General features: G+C 41.9%; 1 protein-coding gene and 1 pseudogene across 1 annotated transcript; one reads left to right on the top strand and one right to left on the bottom strand.

The window, feature by feature from the left end:
• Positions 1 to 5,781: 5,781 nt before the first annotated feature.
• LOC134730471 (histone H3.Y-like) lies at positions 5,782 to 6,212 on the top strand (annotated as a pseudogene).
• A 4,509-nt stretch (positions 6,213 to 10,721) lies between these two features.
• Positions 10,722 to 11,399, bottom strand: LOC129397861 (TATA-box-binding protein-associated factor 11-like protein 12). The gene has a single exon (XM_055113086.1). It carries the CDS (start codon positions 11,316 to 11,318, stop codon positions 10,722 to 10,724), a length of 597 nt encoding a protein of 198 aa, XP_054969061.1. The 5' UTR covers positions 11,319 to 11,399.
• Positions 11,400 to 13,578: the final 2,179 nt, after the last annotated feature.

Raw genomic sequence — 13,578 nt, 5'->3', positions numbered from 1 at the left:
CAGAAAGCTCCTAGAACTAATAAAATAATTCAGCAAAGTTTCCAGATACAAGATTAATGTACACAAATCAGCAGCTCTTCTATACACCAACAGCAACCAAGCAGAGAATCAAATCAATAACAACCCCTTTTACAATAGCTGCAAAAAATTAAATACTCAGGAATATACCTAAACAAGGAAGTGAAAGACCTCTACAAGGAAAACTACAGAACACTGCTGAAAGAAATCATAAGTGACACAAACAAATGGAAACACAATCTATGCTCATGGATGGATAGAATATTGTGAAAATGACCATACTGCCAAAAGCAACCTACAAATTCAATGCAATCCCCATCAAAATACCACCATCATTATTTATAGAATTAGAAAAACTAATTCTATGTTGTTGTTATTTTTGAGATGGAGTCTCGCTCTGTCACCCAGGCTGGAGCGCAGTGGCATATCTCGGCTCACCGCAAGCTCCACCTCTCAGGTTCACGCCATTCTCCTGCCTCAGCCTCCCAAGTAGCTGGGACTACAGGCGCCTGCCACCACACCTGGCTAATTTTTTGTATTTTTAGTAGAGAGGGGTTTCACCATGCTAGCCAAGATGGCCTCAATCTCCTGACCTCGTGATCCGCCTGCCTCGGCCTCCCAAAGTGCTGGGATTACAGGCATAAGTGACCGCGCCCAGCTGGATCCTTATCTTATACATGAGGATCCTCACCTTTTACAAAAATCAACTCAAGATGGATAAGGACTTAAATCTAAGACCTGAATCTATAAAAATTCTAGAAGATAACATTGGAAAACCCCTTCTAGGCATTAGCTTAGGCAAGAATTTCATGACCAAGAACCCAAAAGCAAATACAATGAAAACAAAGATAACCTAGTTGGGACTTAATTAAACTAATTTTTTTGCCAGCAAAAGGAACAGTCAGCAGAGTAAACAGACAACCCACAGAGTGGGAGAAAATCTTCACAATCTATACAATTTGACAAACAACTAACATCCAGAATCTACAATAAACTCAGAAAAATCAGTAACAAAAAAACAAACAATACCATCAAAAAGTGGGCTAAGGATATGAATAAACAATTCTCAAAAGAAGATATTCAAATGGACAACAAACATATGAAAAAATGATCAACATCATTAATAATGAGACAAATGCAAATCAAAACCACAATGTGATACCACCTTACTCCTGCAAGAATGGTCATAATCAGAAAATCAAAAAACAGTAGATGTTGGCGTGGATGTAGTCATCAGGAAACACTTCTACACCACTGGTGGGAATGTAAACTAGTACAGCCACTATGGAAAACAGTGTGGAGATTCCTTAAAGAACTAAAAGTAGAACTACCATTTGATCCAGCAATCCTGCTACTGGGTATCTACTCAGAGGAAAAGAAGCCATTATATGAAAAAGGTATTTGCACACACATGTTTATAGCAGCACAATTCGCAATTGCAAAATCGTGGAACCAATCGAAATGTCCATCATTCAACAAGTGGATAAAGAAACTGTGGTATATACATATGATGGAATACCACTCAGCCATAAAAAAGAATGAATTAACAGCATTCGCAGCAACCTGGATGAGATTGGAGACTAGTATTCTAAGTGAAGCAACTCAGGAATGGAAAATCAAATATTGTATGTTCTCACTGATATGTGGGAGCTAAACTATGAGGACACAAAGGCATAAGAATGATACAATGGATTTTGGGGACTTGAGGGGAAGGGTGGGAGGAAGGCAAGGGATAAAAGACTATAAATAGGGTGCAGCATATACTGTTCAGGTAATGGGTGCACCGAAAACTCACAGATCACCACTAAAGAACTTACTCATGTAACCAAATACCACCTGTACTCCAATAACCTATGGGAAAAAAAATTTTTTAAAGAGACTGTTGTGCATTCACACTGAATCCTGAAGTTGCTATGACTTACAACGTTTTTTCTCCTATGTGATTTTTAGGAGATAAAGAAAAAGTCTTCCCTTACAATGCTCTATCCTGAATGCCCTGGGCTTTCTAAGAGCACTGGAATAGTTGCCCTTGTAAACATTTAATATTTTTCCATAACTTTACCTAGGGAATCAATAAACTGTTTTCCAGCTTGCAAACATAAAAATGAAACTAAAAGCCACTTTTTCCTACAAAATTATTTTTTCACTTTTCTCCCAAGACTATTTCATGTCAGGGAGTGATCTTTGAGGATGTTAGGAGGGTAACACACTCTAGGAGCAGCATGGAAAACTAGTCAGAGAAACACGGACCTCAGAAACCCTGTCCAATCTCTGCATTCATTTCCATGCCTTCACCTCCAAAGAATTTGTTCCAGTGTAACCTATGTTTATGGCTAAAATAACATATTGATCACTATTCTGTGCTTCACTAAAACAAAAATATATGCAATAATAATGTATTTTTATACTAAATAATATTGTATTTTTACTTTATTTCCAAATTATTGTACCAAAATAACAGAAGTTAAAAATAAAAGGTCCTCTCACTGTGGAATTGGAGCATTAAGCATTTTGTGTAATTGAACCTTATTTGCAATTATACTGACATGTAATTGATCAAATACCCTGAATATAAGACAAATGGTAACAAATGTAAAAAACTAAAAATGTAAAGAGTCAATATCTATTTGGACATCTCACTGAGTGGTGATGTCACAGGGCAAACTGTAGAGAAAATAAAACATTCCTATCTTGAAAGTATGCTATCAAGTTGTAGGAACCAAAACGGCATAACACTTGCATAAAAACAGACTCCTAAGCCACTGGAACAGAGCAGAGAACCCAGAAATCAATCCATACACGTACAGCCAACTGATTGTTTACAAAGGTGCAAACAACACACGACAAAAGGACAGTCTCTTCCATCAATGCTGATAGGAAAACTAGGTATCTACATGAAGAAAAACAAAATTAGACTCTTATCTTTCACTATACACAAGAATAGACCATAATATATTAAAAACTTCAAACTGTGAACCTATAGAAGAAAATAGGGAACATCCTCCCTGCCATTGGTAAAGCCAATGATTTTTGGACTATGACCCAAAAGCACAGACAATAAAAGGGAAAACAGACACGTGGCTCGCATCCAACCGAAAAAGAAAAATCTGCACAGCAAAGGAAAAAATCAACATCATAAAGAGACAAAATCATAATGGAGAAAATATTTGCAAACCCTACGTTATATAAGGGATTAATTACTGTCCAAAATATACTAGGAATACAAACGACTCAATAGCAAGAAACAACACAATTTAAAGACTGGGCAAAGAATCTAAATAATAGACATTTCTGACAATAAGATATACAAGTGCCCAACATATATATATATGTATATATATAAACATCATATATATGTTGATATATATAAACATCATATGTATGTTGATATATATAAACATCATATATATGTTGATATATATATAAACATCATATGTATGTTGATATATATAAACATCATATGTATGTTGATATATATAAACATCATATATCTGTTGATATATATATATCAACATCACTAATCATCAGCAAAACACAAATTGAAACTGAAATAATGTATCACTTCACACTCATTAGAATGGTTATGATCAAAAAGCCAAAGAACAACACTTGTTGATGAGGATGTGAAGGAAAAGGAAACCCTTGCACTATTCCTGGGAACATAAATTAGGACAGCCATTAAAGAAAACATTACAGACATTTCTCCAGAAAGTGAAAAAATAGAGCTATCATATGATCCAGCAGTCTCACACTGCTAGGTATATATCCAAAGGAAATGAAATCATTTTATTGAAAAGATATCTGCACTCCCACATTGATTGCAGCACTATTTACAATAGATAAGATGTGGAATTTACCTAAATGTCCAAAGTGGAAGACGGGATGAGGAAAAAATTATGTATATATGAGATATATATTATTTATATACGATATATATTATATATCATATAATATATGTATCATATATTTTATATATATATATATAAGGGAATACTATGCAGCCTTAAAGAAGAAGGGAATCTTGTCATTTATGACACATGAGTGCACCTGGAGAGCATCATGCTAAGTGAAATAAGCCAGGCAGAGGGATATAAATACTATATGATCTCAATGGTATGTGCAGTCTCACAAAGTTAATCTACTAGATGTCAAAAAGAAGAATGGTGGTTGTCAGGGGATGGGGTGGCTGCGGGTGCATGATTTGAGAAGATGTTTGTCAAAACACACAACATTTCAGTTACACAGGGGAAAAAATCTCAAGAAGCATTGTACAACATGGTAACTTAGTTAACAATAGATCGTATTCTTGAAAAATGTTAAAAGCATGGTTGTGCGGTGTTATCACCAGTATAGTACATATGTGAGGTCATATGGCTCTCAGTTACCTAGATTTAGACATCAGGCAATGTGTACATAATTTAAAACATCACTTTGTACATAAGAAATAGGTACAATGAGATGTGTTTATTTAAATATGAATAAATAAATCAATAGTTGAGTGGTTGCAAAGGATGGAAGGTGAAGGAGCAGTGAAGAGACAAGACACCGTGGATTTGGACGGAAGTGAAACTGCTCCACAAGACTCTTCCTTGGGATACAATACTGGTGGATACATGTAATTATGCCTTTACTTGAACCAATAGAATGTACAACACACAAGTGAATCCTAAGGAGAGCAATGGTCTTGGAGTCAGAATAATGACTAGGGCAGAAAGTTGATAGTGTAAGTGGGTAGAGGATATAGGGGACCTCTGTTTCTTCTGCCCAATTTTGCCATAAACCTAAAGTTTTTCTATGATATGATGTGACAGGCACATGTGACCATTTTATCAAAAAGACTTTTATCAAAAAGACTTCAGCTTTCTCCCCAAGGCAGATTTTCATGAATGTCACTTTTGGGGAGAAAAATGTCCCTGGGGGGGTCCCTGATAGAGGAGTGACCATTTCGGTTTTCCATCTTTCCCTCCCTGTTTCACCTCATCCTCAGAGAATCTGAGAGACACCTCATGGTGGCACCCAGTGGAGTTCTGCAGCAGTCATGAAAGTCATCGAACGTGTGACTTTATTCAAATGTCGTTTTCATTGTAACTATTTCCATGATGATCATGAGATGTAAACTTTCAGAATCATTTTCGCACCCAGATTCCAGCTAACTCACACCTACCATCCCTCTCATGAGGCACAGTCCAGAGGTTCCTCCCTCCATTGGGTGTGAGCAGAACCCAAGGATTTGATTAGGTTTTCACAGCCCTGATGAGGTTGAGGGTCTAGTGAAGCAGTGAGAATAATGGAAGGTAGCTGGGTGGTTCTAATGCAATAATCTGACCCCTTATAAGAGGCTGCACTTGGCTGAGACCACAGAGATCTTCAGCCAGAGCCAGACAGCTTGGAAGGGAGATTCCTGGCTGCTGCTGTGTAGACCTTGGAAGCCTGAAACCCACAGGGGAGAAGGAACAGTGGGGCCTCTGACCCGCAGACCTGGGAGCTGGTAAGTCCAGGGCTGGGTTGGAAAGGGCTAAGCGTGTGGGTGCATCTTCTTCATGGATCTCAACTCACAGGCTCTCTGAATCCTGTCCATAGCCCCACTGCCCTCGCTCTCTGATGCTAGGGTAGCCTGCAGCTGACCAGTCTCAGCCCAAGGAGAGGGGAGAGCCTGCAGCTGAATCCTGTCCACAGCCCCACCATCATTGCTGTCAGGTACCAGCGCTGCCTCCTGTTCACCAGCCTCAGCCCAAGGACACAGGAAAGGCCGTGACCCACACCATGGCGCACACCAAGCCCACCATCCGCAAAGCCACCCTCTGCCCCCCAAGGAAGACCCTGGCCACCAAGGCCGCTGACAAGAGGGCGCCGTTCACAGGAGCCATCAAGAAGCCTCAGCGCTACAGGCCTGGCACACTGGCGCTGCGCAAAATCAGAAAGTACCAGCAGAAGTCCACGCAGCCGCTCCTGTGCAAGCTGCCCTTCCAGCTCCTGGTGCGCGAGATCGCCCAGGCTATCAACCCGGACCTGCGCTTCCAGATCGCTGCCATTGGTGCTCTCAGGGTACCAGCGAGGCCTACCTGGTGCGCCTCTTTGAAGACGCCAACCCATGTGCAATCCATGCCAGGCGTGTCACAGTTATGCCCAGAGACATGCAGCTGGCCCATCGCCTCCGCGGAGAGCCCACACTCCTGGCAAACACTGCACTTTAGACGGCTTCGTTTCCGTTTGATTGTGTTTTTACTCTTCTCTGCGTTCATCCTGGATCTGATATTAGCATTTTTCTTCACTTTTGGTTTTATTTCCCTCACGGGGTCCAAAAGTAGCCCTGCATATGATTGGGAGTAACAACAGAGGCAGATATAACGGGTATGACTGTTACTGTTTGCTTTTGTTTGTAAACTTTCCATCTACATTGAGGGTCTAATGCATTCATGTCAACTGGGAATTTCTCACTGAACACCTTTCAACAGTTCAAATCAAGAACAATTGTGAAAAATTTGTTCATTAATATTATTGAAAACCAAATAAATTTCTTATTGGTGGCAAATAGATAATGTCTCCTGCATTTGATCAAACAGCAGATGAGATTCACACTTTGACTTTTCCTATATGCGGCTCCACTTTCTCAATGTTCCCTGTCTCCTGGGCTGTTCCTGCTCCTTTGCTGTAACATACATTCAACTCTACTTTCTGAAAGTTGAATAGACTCTCTATCCAGAAGTCACTTCACATTACAGGAGGCAGGAAAACCAGTGTGTGTTTGTGGGTGGGAAAGGGAGAGAGGCACCCGTTACAAGTTCAGTTCAGTCCATCAGCTCCAGGTCAGTGTCCTAGAACCTGATCACAGTCGTGGCCTTGGCTGAAATGACCCAGGTCTTGGCCGGGGAGGTGGTAGGAGAGGCCCTGGACGTGTGTGAGATGTGGGGAGACAAATCCCTATTGCAGCCCAAGCCTTGGAGGGCTGGGCACAGCCTACAGCTGCCCAGGCTTAGCCCACACACTTGCGAGCTGGTAAGTCTGGGGCTGGCTTGGAAGGGGTTAAGTGTCTGAAGAGTCTTCTGCATGGATCTCAACTCGCAGACTCTCTGATTTTTGTCCACAGCCCCACCACCATTGCAGTCTGAAACCAGCGATGCCTCCAGTTAACCTGGCTCAGCCCAAGGACAGGAGAGAGACCACAGCCCCAGGCCACTGCACGCACCAAGCCAACAGCCAGCAAAGCCACCGCCTGGCAGGCGCCACGAAGACCCTGGCCACTAAAGCCGCCAGCAAAAGAGCACGGCCTACAGGAGGGATCAAGAAGCCTCACCGCTGCAGGCCTGACAATGCGCGAAATCAGAAAGTACCAGAAGTCCACGCAGCTCTTACTCCTCAAGCTGCCCTTCCAGCGCCTGGTGTGCAAGATCTCCCAGGCCATCATCCTGGTCCTGCGCTTCCAAGCGCTACCATTGGCGACCTGCAGGAGCCCAGTGAGGCTTACCTGCTGCACCTCTTTGAAGACACCTAGCTCTGTGCCATCCATAAAAGCCCTGGCCTCTTCTCCCCTATATATGTATATTAGTGCTCTGCTTTGTACCCTCTTCCATAGGAAACAAAAATCCATCAGTTGATCATTTAAGCCTTTCTAGTTTGGGTACAAATTTTAGTGTAGTTGTACTTGTATGCTTTGTACTTTATACTTCTAAAGATTAGACCCTAGATAATATGTGCTTGGAATAGTGGAGCTAGCTTACTTAAACTTTATTTAGGCATTTTGTGGGGGCAAAGGCAGGCAGTGAGGATGTTAAGCTTATCCCAAAATAGTGAATTTTGGAAAATAGTCAACTACAGTCACTTTATTTGTGAGGTATCTTGTCACCAATTAACCAGCACCAATCAGAGACCACATTTTTCTAGGCAGTCTCCAACTGTACATTATGAGGTAGACTTTAAGAATAGTGATGAAGCTCCAGGAAAAAATTCATTGTCATTAACATGTAATACAATCAGCCATGAAAGCTGTCAAAGATTTCTGCTGGAAAGATACCACTTCCTACAGGTTTCTTTCCTGAGAGCCGTGACTATATGATACTATATATTGAGAACATTTAGTATGTGATTATTAAAAAGTCAGAAAACAACAGATGTTGGCAAGGCTGTGGAGATATAGAAACACTTTTACAATGTCTGTGAGAGTGTCAATTAGTTCAACCATTGTGGAAGACAGTGTGGCGATTCCTCAAGGATCTAGAACCAGAAATACCATTGGACACAGCCATCTCATTACTGTGTATATACCCAAAGGATTATAAATCATTCTACTATAAAGACACATACACACAATACATTGCAGCACAGTTTACAATAGCAAAGGCTTGGAACCAACCCAAATGCCCATCAATGATAGACTGGATAAAGACCATGTGGCATATATACACCACGGAATACTATGCAGCCATAAAAGAGAATGAGTTCGTGTTCTTTGCGGTGACATGGATGACACTGGAAACCATCATTCTCAGCAAACTAACACAGGAACAGAAAACCAAACACCACATGTTCTCACTCATAAGTGGGAGTTGATCAATGAGAACACATGGACACAGAAAGGGGAACATCACACACCGTGGTCTGTCAAGGGGTGGGAGGCAAGGGAAAGGACAGCATTAGGAAACATCCCAATGCACGTGGAGCTTAAAGCCTAGATGATGGGTTGATTGGCGCAGCAAACCACTAGGGAACATGTAAAGCTTTGTTACAAACCTGCACATTCTGCACATGTATCCCATAACATACAGTAAAAAAGAAAAAAAAGAATCTGTAAGAACGCTGAACCTTCTCAGCTAATCCAATTTTCCTTTCTGAGAAAACAACACTGTGTTCCTGCTCCTGAGCTGACCTCTGAGACCTTGATGGGAACTTGTTTCTGTCTTCAGCAGTTCAGCTTTACTCAGACCCCATTCAAAATATTGAGTTCCATGAGAGGCCAGAGAAATGTTATAGGCTTGTGTGTGGAATCACCATAGCACTGCTCTCTACAGATGCTTCTCTCCACCTCAGGCTGCTTGGGCCAGGTTCTCTTTTCCTCTACTGTTCAGAAAGTGCTAGACCTGCAACACCTGACACAAAACAGCTTCCATGACTCCTCAGTGCCATGGAAAAGGAATGAGCTGAGAGCAATCTAAAGACTGGGAGATATTAAGTCTCTTGGATCTTACTTCTTTTGGTTGCTCCAGCACTTTAATTCCTGAGAGAGCCCTCCCATCTCCATCAGTTCTTCCAAGAACCTGTACCCTCCTTGTGTCTCTAAGACACACTGGTCTAACTTGTTATATGCCTTTACAAGAAAGTTGGTGAAATAAAAGGAAAGCTAAACCATGTCAGAATATGGAGGTATGAAACAGAATTTCCCCATACTTGGTAACGTTTAGAAATTTGTGTGATACCCAAAGGCAGATTCTATGTACAATAAGTCCTATTTTCAGAGCAAAAGCTGAGTGTATGAGGAAATAAAACTGTATTTTATGGGGGAATCTTTGGCTTCAGGAAGAAAGAGTAAATATTATTCTCCATTCAATATTAGAGCTGAACTATGGGGTCTTTTTGATCCTTTTTGCTTACACTGTGTGAATCAGAGGGCACATGGCAAAGGTAAACAGGCAGAAACAGCATCGTGGATATTGGTGAGCTGTGCTGGGAAGGTTCACAGTGATTCTATAATAACTCTGAGGTCTTTATTCTATAATGAAAAATTACTCTTTTCCATCATAAAGGTAAAGCAGAGTATGTACAAGTAGAGTATTGAATAACTTTGTCACTCGTGATGAACCTACTTGGTCCAATACTTTAACAACTTCCCCAATGTCTCCGTACTCAGGTTTGATTTCCTGAGTGGCTCATTGGTAGAATGAATAAAATCAAGACTCCTCTAAAGCAATGTTTGGAACTAAATTTCAGTGTCTCCAGAAGCACTGGTAAAATCACCATGTGTAGCGAACGTGCAGTATAAATAGGCTCTGTCTGTGTCTTTGGAACTGCCCATATGATCATTACAAATGGAGGCTTGAGGAAAGGTGGTTTTGGAATTGGTTTCTCTCTAGTCTTACACGATGCACCTATACTATATTGCATTATGATAAACTAAAGGGTCACTTGCTGACGTAAAGCAAAGTAGGCAGGAATGGAAGAGTCAACATGGAGAAAAAAAATTCTTTGTGATTATATTTTTATTTCTGCAGTTTGGAAAACAGTTTAACTGCTTTTGTGATGACTAAAACAAATACATATGAGCATTGAAAATCAGAGAGGGACAACAAATGTGAAACATTTCTGGAGGCTTCGCTTACCGAAACCCAGACATCAGCATACAAGGTAAGACACAGCAACATCAGGCTTCAGAATGAATCCGTACAAATCTCCTGGAAAGGGCTTCCCTCTCCGAATGCAGCTACCTGTCCACAGGATGCTCAAGGCCCAGGCACCTTTATTCTTCCAACTAGAAAGACTGAGAAAAATGCCTCAATATGCCCCTGGAGTCCCAAACATTTAGCCAAGGCCACTGTGAAACAATCTGCTGTCTTCACCTAGGTAAGGTCAACTTCACAGTATCAGACACTAAGATTGTGGGTGAATGCAGGGTGGACTGAGATAAGGAAGCTCCAGCAAATGCAGTCCTGTCATTGGAAGATGAATGCGATACTTATTCCTGCACAAACAGACCCTTCCCTCTGGCCTTGGGCCTAGAACATGATTTTTTTGTAGTTGCTGTTGGGGAAGAGGCCCTTGGGCTTTAACCTGCGAACGGCCTCCCTTAAATGCTTGGGCTGCAGCGGGGGCGTCTCTCCCCACATCTCGCACACGTCCAGGGCCTCTTCCACCACCTCTCCAACAAAGACCTTGGCTATTCCAGCCATAGCAATGGCGGTGTTCTCAGACACCGATCTGCCACTGATAGACTGCATCAGACCCGCAATGCGTGCTCTCGGGAAAGCTGACCGGCGACACACTTCGTAGCGGGCCAGCTGCCCCTCAGACATGGCAGAAAGCAGGGCTGTCATCCTCTGAGCCTCCTCTGCATCCACGGTGGGCTTCCTCTCCTTCTTCCCCTTGGTATCTGTTTTCTGTCTTTTGGCTGCAGGAGGAGCTGAGGCTGATGCTTCATTGTCACCTTCTGTGAGGTCCATGACATCCTGACTCCTGAGCTCACTTTCCTGATCCCTGGGTTCTTCCAAGTTCCCATCTAGTTCCTCAGGGATTCCATCGTTGTTGCTGCCCTTCAGACCTTGGGGCATGGCGAACATCTCAGCAGACACACCTGTTTGCCTGCCTGTCTCCATGGGTGAGATTCAAGTCTGCTCCGTGACAGCAACTGTAGAGGCAGAAGTTCTGGCTGGGGTGGTTCGATTATGGATCTGCAATGAGAACCTTTCAAAGAGTTTTTAGCTGCTGTGTTTCTGCTGAGCCAGTTTAACCATAACTGGACACAGCCCCCTGCCTCCCCTTCCCACACACAAACACACACACTGAATGTTCTCACTTCCACAATGTGAAGAAACTTGTGGAAGGAGAGTATATTAGTTTTAGATCAATGCAGAATCAATTCTCACCAATTTGGGATATTTAAAACAAACACCAGCTCACAAGTCAGAAGTACTGCTAGGCCAAGTGACTGCCTCCTGCTCAGAGTCACACGAGGGACCTCCAGGATGGGTCTGGCTGTGTGGTCGTTACCTTTACGTGAGAAGGGTCTGTCTTCGATCTCATTCGAGTTGGTGGCAGAATTCAATGCCTTAGGGTTGTGAGCCCCAGGCCCACTTGTTTGTTCTGCCTGCTGCCGTGAGGATGCTCTCAGCTCCTACAAGTGTTGCCCAGGTCTGGGCTGTGAGGCTCCCTGGGTGTGCACAGCCAGTGCTGGGGAATCCCCCACAGGGGAATGTAATCTCAGGGAGGTTCAGTCCTCCCTTATAAAGAGCTCAGATGATTGAATTAGACCCAGCCCTTAGCAGCTATTGGTTCAGGATATCCCTAATCTAATCAGGAAGTTGGGCAGGCTCATCAATTCGTGGTTCCGCCCACACCCAAGGGAGGGGCAGACACAGGGCGAGTCTCTGAGGGGTGGGAAATGCAGGGGGCATTTCAGAATTCAGTCTCCTTCACAGAATCGCAAAGTTCACATTTCACAACAATAAAGAAACTATTTACAGTAAAACTGAGATATTTTATGAAGTTGCACATTAGAAAACTTCAATGTCTGAGAAAAAAGTCTCTAACTCACAGGGAAACAAGTGTTTTATCAAATACTCTGAAAATAAAATGGGCTGGGTGAGGGGAATATGAAAGTATTATTTCAATTTTATTTTATCTTATTTTATTTTATTTTATTGATTTATTTTTGAGACAGAGTCTTGCTCTGTCCCACAGGCTGGGTTACAGTGGCCTGATCTCAGCTCACTGCAGCCTCCGCATCCTGGGCTCAAGGGATTCTCCTGCCTCAGCCTCCAGAGTAGCTGGGACTAAATGTACGTGCCACCACGCCAGGCAAATTTTTGTCTTTTTTAAAGTAGAGACGAGGTTTCACCATTTTGGCCAGGTTGGTCTTCAACTGCTGACTTCAGGTGATCTGCCCCACCTTGGCTTCCCAAAGTGAAGGGACAATAGGCATGAGCCACTGCGCCCAGACTATGATAGTTTCACACTGAAGCCTGAAGCTGCTCTGCCTTAGGATTTTTCCTGAGTTTTACTTTCTTGTCAGGATGAGTTGCTAGTTCATCTTTTCTGTTGGATCTTTTAGAAAGGCATTACTGATGAGATTATGGCTTTCTCACAAGAAATACTACTTTGGTGAAACTCTATTGAAATTAACAGTACCTTAAGCTTCCAATACTTATCAAGTACAATATTTGAACATGCCATGGTAGGTGAACGTGTAAGAAGCAGAATTTGGCAAACTCCTTTTTTTTCAATTTTGATGGTTTCAGGTTTTTTGGTTTCAGCCAAACTAAAGAATGTCCTAATGAGCTGTCAATTCACAGGTCACAACAGACAATTTTTGAAACTAAATCACAGTTTAATTTTTGGAGTATGATTCTAAAGAAATTTGAATAATCTGGTGATATTGCTAACACAAAACATGGTTGTTCAGGCTTTCATCTTTAAAAACAAACGAAATAGGATGTGGAATTCTCGCATTTTACCAAACAGCAGTATGCTCCCTTGAATATGTGACTAGGAAAAGTAAGTCATTGGAAAAAAATAAATAAAGGAAAAACCTCCTCTGTCTCAATAATAGTTTCATTGAGAAAAATGTATTTTTTAAAAACTGCTGGCTATGTCTTGATATTTTTAGACATGGCAATAAGTTGAAATTTCATGAATCGTCTCTCTAACATTCATGCTACTTAAGAAACTCTTCCCAAGATTGGACTGCATTCATTTCATAAAAGCCCTGCCCTCCTCTCCCCTATGTACGTATATTAGCACTCTGCTTTGTACCTTCTTCCATAGGAAACACAAATCCATCAAATGATGTTTTAAGCCTTTCCAGTTTGGGTACAACTATTTGTATAGTTGTAAGATTTGCACTTTATACTTCTAAAG

The sequence above is a fragment of the Pan paniscus genome, chromosome 4, assembly GCF_029289425.2.
Source record: "Pan paniscus chromosome 4, NHGRI_mPanPan1-v2.0_pri, whole genome shotgun sequence".
In the NCBI taxonomy this organism is placed as follows: Eukaryota; Metazoa; Chordata; class Mammalia; order Primates; family Hominidae; genus Pan; species Pan paniscus.
The sequence above is the reverse complement of the archived record's forward strand: the minus strand, read 5'-3'. Positions and strand labels throughout refer to the sequence as shown.

Excerpts from the sequence above, each read along its gene's own strand:
- LOC129397861 (XM_055113086.1), bottom strand. The coding sequence starts at position 11,318 with ATGGAGACAGGCAGGCAAACAGGTGTGTCTGCTGAGATGTTCGCCATG.